The following is a 6,278-nucleotide window of genomic DNA, read 5'->3' on the forward strand; positions in this document are numbered from 1 at the left end:
ATTTAGCTCATTGCTAATTTGGAAACAATTTTAATTCCAAAGGTTGGGGGCATGCGGCAGGTTCAGGCACAAATGCTCAAAAGGGGGTTTTCAGATACCTCTACCTGAGTTAGAACAAAACATGACCCTGTGTTTTATGAAAATCATTTTTAAATTTCCCCTCCATGAAATGGATGTTTGTCACAAAAATAATTTATACAGTGAAAAGTGATGATTTTGATTAATACATTGACTCATTCCCTCAATAAAAAAGAGCAAAATAAAACTCTATTATACAACATATAATATATTTTTTATCATATTTTATACCTACATGTGCCCTTTCTATACATCAAGGACATACCTACTGGCTATGAATGACAACAGTAATGTTAGTTACATTGTCTTTTCTAATAGGATAACCACCTGTTATTCATATAACGGGGACGTTTGTGGTGTTAGAGCAGCAAAGGTGATAGTGTAATAACAAGAAGCATCAGGAAGATGTAATGAATATATAAACAGTGAAATAAAAACGTGCGCTGTCTTTTCTTTGTCCACTTTTCATGCGTTTACTCTGTCACAAGTAACGGCGGCGATAGAATTCAAAGGCCTGATGCTTTAAATCAGAACTGAAGATCTTTTAGACAAACACTAAAATACATTTTCTATAAACTACTACAGGTATTATTTCTCTCCAAATCACACACACATCTGGTGATGTTTCTGAAGGAGACTTCTGCTTAACAAGGCAATAACAAATCAATTACACAGGGAAATAGGGTCCAGGTTGAAAAAGCCAAAGTTATCCTTTAATACTGCGTCACAGCTTCTAGGTAGAAATGACATGACAAGAGTCTCGTCTAATCAAGTTTAGATGTGCAGTTTATTCAGCCCCAGTTGTCACAGAAGCACAAAATTCACAGTGAATCACAAGAAAGCAACAAAATGAAGAATATTTAGACACTGGTCTTTGAAAGGCAAAACATGTCTGATTTTGCAGGAGCAGAAGATTGTAAGAGAACAGAACGTCTGAACAGAGAAACATTATATCCTCTATTGTGATACAACAGGATCTGACAATATAACTGTGCAACATTAGTATCATGAGTTCACATCATCATATTTACAGAAATGTACACTGTAGAGAGGGAAACAGGAAGTCACTTGTCATGCAGCGTCATGCTTCTTTTATATATCCATGCATAAAGAGAAAACATGTAAATATTAGAGAGGCTAGTTTGAGATTACCAATATAGCATTTGCAGATCTGTAAAGTGTATTGACATTAAAGGTCCAGTGTGTAGGATTAAAGGGGATGTATTGGCAGAAATTAAATGTAATAACAGTTTGTTTTCTTTAGTGTATAATCACCCGAAAATAAGAATCATTGTCGTTTTGTTACCTTAGCATGAGCCGTTTATATCTATATATGGAGCCGGTCCTCGTCTACGGAGACCACCATGTTTTTTACCGGTTTAAATTACTGACTTTGTTTGTTATTGAAGAGGAAGAGACGTCTGCGGAGAAGTCAGCTCCAAGTAAATACTTCCTAGTGATGGACACTGAAAATTTGTAATCGGGAGAAGTTTCAGTTAGTTGCAATCTGCAGTCCTCACCACTAGATGCCACTAAAACCCCCTAAATCTTAAGGCCCTGACGCACCAAGCTGATGGTCGACTGTCAGTCAAAGTTGGGCTGTTGAAGAGCGTCTGTCAAGATCAAAATCTACTTGTTACATTAAGTAAGTTTATTTTTCTCTTATCCATTGAACTATGTAGCAGAAACATTTCGTGATGCGCAACTTTTTTGGTCACGACACAGCAACGGCCTTCATCTTTCAGGTTTGGTGAATCTGGGCTTTTACACACTGGACCTTTTAAAGAAGGGCCAAACTCAGTGTGTTGTAGGTACAGGGGTTATGATGAGAGGGGCGGAGTTTGTTCCATCCATGAAACCTTGAGAGAGGGGCGGAGTTTGTTCCATCCATGAAACCTTGAGGGCAGAAATATGGATACAGTGTCTCTGTGAAGTGGCAGCCAGTGAAAGAATAGATATGAGATTTAGAATTCACATCATAGAAAGAAACCTTTCCCTTATCATAGTCCACAAAGATCCCCACCTTCTCAAGCTTTCCTTTCACTGTGAGTTCAACTCTTGCTGTTGTATGAGCGATATATGAACCCTCATCAAGTCCAAAGGTCCAGTAACCATTTTCAATGAACAAATCCATGTCCTCCTTTCTCTCAACAGACTCTCTGACCACTCCAAGATACCACTCAGTCTTTCCTGTCACTTGCACTTCATAATAAAACTTCCCTGATGTGAACCCCTCCTTTGACAAAACCTCTGTGCACACTTCAAACCTCTTTGGACTGTAGGGAAGTTTCTGTTCTGTGCCTACATTTGTCACTTGTTTTCCATCCTGGCTGATAACAAGTGAGTCATATGCTGTGTCAGGGTTAAAGGTCAAGTCCACTGCATGTTCTCTCATTCTGATCATTTTGATCTCCTCCATTATTTCATCAAGTCTTTGTTTCAGCAGACTCACAGCCCCTCTCACTGCCTCCAAAGACAGATGGCTGTGAACACTGACGTTGGTCCAGTCCTTGTTTGAAGGAGAGCACAGGGTTGAGAAGCTCTGGAGAAAATGATGGTGATCCTCAGACTGTGACAGCTGCTCCAGCTGGCTGCTTCTGCTCTGGAGCTCAGCGACTTCCATCCTCAGTTCTGTGAGGAAACCTTCCGCCTTTTGCTTTGTTGCTCTGTACCTCTCCTCAATCAGCTCAACCAGCTCGGCCTGGCTTCTCTGGATGGAGCGGATCAGGTCAGTGAAGACCTGCACACTGGCTTCTTTCTCTTTCTCAGCTTCTCTCTGGCTGACTTCAAGTGACTCTTCAATCTCAGCTATCTTCTCACACCGTGACTCTATCATCTTTTGGATATTTGCCATGGTCTCATCTTTCTTTGCCATCACTGCTTCATATTCTTCCTCAAGTGGGACAACATTGTGACTCCTGTGATCGGTTTTGAAACACAAGACACAAATACAGGCCTGGTCAGTCCTGCAGTACAGTTCTGTTATCTTGTTGTGTGTCTTGCACATTTTGTCATCAAGATTCTTCACAGGGTCTAATAATGTGTGGCTCTTGAGACGTGCAACTCTGTGATGTGGCTCAAGGTGCACTTCACAGAAAGACACAAGACACGTCAGGCAAGATTTGACGGCCTTTTCCTTTAAATCAGAGCAGATATCACAAAGAACGTCTGCTGTTCCAGGAAGTTGTGGGTCTGGAGTTGAGGCTTTAACTTGAACTGACGACTTAAACTCAGCGAGTAACTCAGACACAAAAGTGTTGACTTGGAGTTGAGGTCTTGGAGAAAATGTTCTTTTGCATAATGGACACTGGCAAATGTCCCTGCTGTCCCAATACTTATGGATACATGCACTGCAGAAGTTGTGTCCACATGGCGTTGAGACTGGCTCAGTGAACACATCCAGACAGACAGAACAAAGGAACTTCTCCTCTGACAGCAGACAGCTGGAAGTTGCCATATCTGGACAATAAGTCATAAATAAAAACACAATTACAACTCACATCATTCAACTGAATAGGCTGAATCATGTGTTTAAACAGTTTATATTTGCTTTAACTTATCACATGTTCAACAAGAAACACAGAGGAAAAGGGAACAGTTGAACTATATTATCTTTCTTACCTGTAAAGTAGCAGGTTTTAAAAGCAGCTGCGCAACAATATCAAAGCAAACTACACTTTGAAAACGACTCCTTCAGTCTCCTCATTAAGTTTCGTTTCAGCATTTTGACGTTGGTAACGTCTCCTCCCCTGCTCCATTTCCTGATAACATTTAANAACTATATTATCTTTCTTACCTGTAAAGTAGCAGGTTTTAAAAGCAGCTGCGCAACAATATCAAAGCAAACTACACTTTGAAAGCAACTCCTTCAGTCTCCTCAAGTTTCGTTTCAGCATGTTGACGTTGGTAACGTCTCCTCCCCTGCTCCATTTCCTGATAACATTTAACTCTTCCAGCTCCATTCACAGGAGTATCAGTATTTGTGAAGTTAAAGATACGCTCCCAGTTAGCTCATAGCTAACTGGGAGCGTATCTATGTTTCCCGGGTTATATGTTCCCCACTTAACCCTGCAAAAAAGGTTCTATGTTCCCCAACCTTCTGGAAAGGATATAATTGCCCAGATTGCCCACCACAGATCGCCCAAAGGGTACGTTTCTCATTGTAATTTCTCCCCATTATGTTCCGTTGTGTGTGTTTAGAGATGTTAAAACAACATATTAATGCAACTGCTATGTTTCCTGCCTTTTTTGGATAAGCGGGGATCATAGAACCTTTTTTTTAGTAAGCGGGAAACATAGAACCTGGGAAACATAGGGATGACCCCAACTTGCTAATTTAGCTCAAAGCTAACTTGCTAATTGTAGCTCATAGCTAACTTACTTATTTAGCTCATAGCTAACTTGCTAATTTAGCTCATAGCTAACTTACTTATTTAGCTCATAGCTAACTTGCTAATTTAGCTCATATGTAATATGCTCATTTTAGCTCATAGCGAACTTATTAATTTAGCTCATAGCTAACTTGCTAATTGTAGCTCATTGCTCATTTGTAAACAATTGTAATTCCAAAGGTTGGGGGCATGCGGCAGGTTCAAGCAGAAATACTCAAAGGGGGTTTTCAGATGTCTCTACCTGAGTTAAAACAAAACATGACCCTGTGTTTTATTAAAATAATTTTTAAATTTCCCCTCCATGAAATGGATGTTTGTCACGAAAATAATTTATACAGTGAAAAGTGATGATTTTGATTAATAGATCGTCTCATTCCCTCAATAAAAAGTGCAAAGTAAAAATTACTTTGGAGATGGTTAGGGTTCTGACTTAAAGGATAATTTCGGCATTTTTCAACCTGGCCCCTATTTCCCCGTGGAAATTGAACAAAGAGACTGATACAAACAGTAGCGTTTCTGATGATTGATGGAGCCGGCAGCTGTGGAACAAGCTGCAATGGAGGTACATGGGGCAACTGGACATCGTCACTGTATGTCCATTAAAAGTGCTTATTTTTGCCACGGAGCGGCTCAGATTATTATTATAATTGTCTCTTTACCTTTCACTTGATATTTAAATAAAGTTGTCATAGGCGGACATTTTACAGATACCTTTTTAAAAGAAAGATCCCTTTACTTAAGGGGATTTATAATGGTATATTGGCACAGGTCAGGCCATCACATTGTTTAAGACACTGCACGGAAACAATACAGGTGATGCAATGATGCAAAATGTGTGAAGTTTATACATGTTGATATGTAACAAAGTATGCCAAAATAAACTTTTAATTTCCTGCTTCACCTCCAAAACAAGCTTTTGGTTTCATATCCAATAAATTATCCGCTTCTCCTCTGAGATAAGTCCATCCTGTCTTTTCCTAATCCAGCACACAAATGTAGCAACGACAATAGCACAGTCTGAAAGTTCTCTCTTTCTCGATAACATTGTAGTCTGTTATTTCTTTGACATTTTGTATCATCCGCTTGGATTGTGCTGTAGATACCATCGCCTTTGTCACTGTCAGGAGGCCGGTCTGTCATGTGGCATCCAGGTGAGTCTGACCACAAGGGGTCAGGCACAACAAGCAGGAGCTGAGTGGCTCAAACTTTGCCCCACTTACACTTTTAGAGGGAACTCCTGGGAGCTGAACCTCTGGTCTTTATAAAACTGCAAATAAAACATATAAAGTGCTTCAAAACAGTGCCGTTCAGAACCCAAATATCAGAACATCCTGAATACCTTAAGTATCTCCAGAAAACAGCTTGTTCAAACCCTCCTGAGATTAATATTCTGTGGACATAATTACTGAGATGTATTAAAGGCTGATTATATTATTAGAAAATCAAATCAGAACAGAAAACGTGACTGTGAAATTCCATGACTTTTCCAGGTCCTCCATGACCGTGCAGGAATATTGGTAGAATATTCATTTTCATTTGCCATGTCAACAGCTTGATGGGAATATGATCTTTTTTGGAATAAGGGCAAAGTCTGAAATCTTTTGTGCTTTAGCCACTTTATTAGGTACACCTTGCTCGTACCAGGTTGAACCCCTTTTGCCTTCAGAACTGCCTTAATTCTTGGTGTCATAGTTTCAACCAGATTTTGGTCCATATTGACATGATAGCATCACACAGTTGCTGCAGATTTCTCGGCTGCACATCCATGATGAGAATCTCCTGTTCCACCACATCCCAAAGGTGCTCTAT

General features: G+C 39.9%; 2 protein-coding genes across 4 annotated transcripts in view; one reads left to right on the top strand and one right to left on the bottom strand.

Moving 5' to 3' along the window:
* Positions 1–836: 836 nt before the first annotated feature.
* LOC126385123 (E3 ubiquitin-protein ligase TRIM39-like) lies at positions 837–6,262 on the bottom strand. 2 transcript variants are annotated; one of them, XM_050036666.1, is made up of 3 exons: positions 3,875–6,262; positions 1,975–3,537; positions 837–1,937 (listed from the first exon to the last, which is right to left on the bottom strand). In XM_050036666.1, exons 2-3 carry the CDS (start codon positions 3,533–3,535, stop codon positions 1,876–1,878), a joined length of 1,623 nt encoding a protein of 540 aa, XP_049892623.1. In that variant the 5' UTR covers positions 3,536–3,537; positions 3,875–6,262; the 3' UTR covers positions 837–1,875. The 2 variants fall into 2 exon arrangements, with proteins under 2 accessions (XP_049892623.1, XP_049892622.1); XM_050036665.1 differs by lacking the exon at positions 3,875–6,262 and adding an exon at positions 3,700–3,831.
* The window catches only part of tspan11 (tetraspanin 11), a 42,386-nt gene continuing 38,774 nt past the window's right edge, over positions 2,667–6,278 (top strand). Inside the window, exon 1 of one of the 2 annotated variants that reach the window (XM_050036671.1) lies at positions 2,667–2,806. The gene's annotated coding sequence lies outside the window, so the exon portion shown is untranslated. The remainder of the gene's footprint in view (positions 2,807–6,278) is intronic. The other variant, XM_050036670.1, reaches the window with a different exon arrangement.

This window comes from Epinephelus moara, chromosome 23 (assembly GCF_006386435.1).
Source record: "Epinephelus moara isolate mb chromosome 23, YSFRI_EMoa_1.0, whole genome shotgun sequence".
Classification (NCBI taxonomy): Eukaryota; Metazoa; Chordata; class Actinopteri; order Perciformes; family Serranidae; genus Epinephelus; species Epinephelus moara.

What these genes read in the sequence shown, in the direction of transcription:
- LOC126385123 (XM_050036666.1), bottom strand. Translation starts at nt 3,535, where the DNA reads ATGGCAACTTCCAGCTGTCTGCTGTCAGAGGAGAAGTTCCTTTGTTCT. An exon ending in TCCATATTTCTGCCCTCAAG is followed by an intron (nt 1,938 to 1,974) that starts GTTTCATGGATG and finishes CCCTCTCTCAAG; the next exon opens with GTTTCATGGATGGAACAAAC.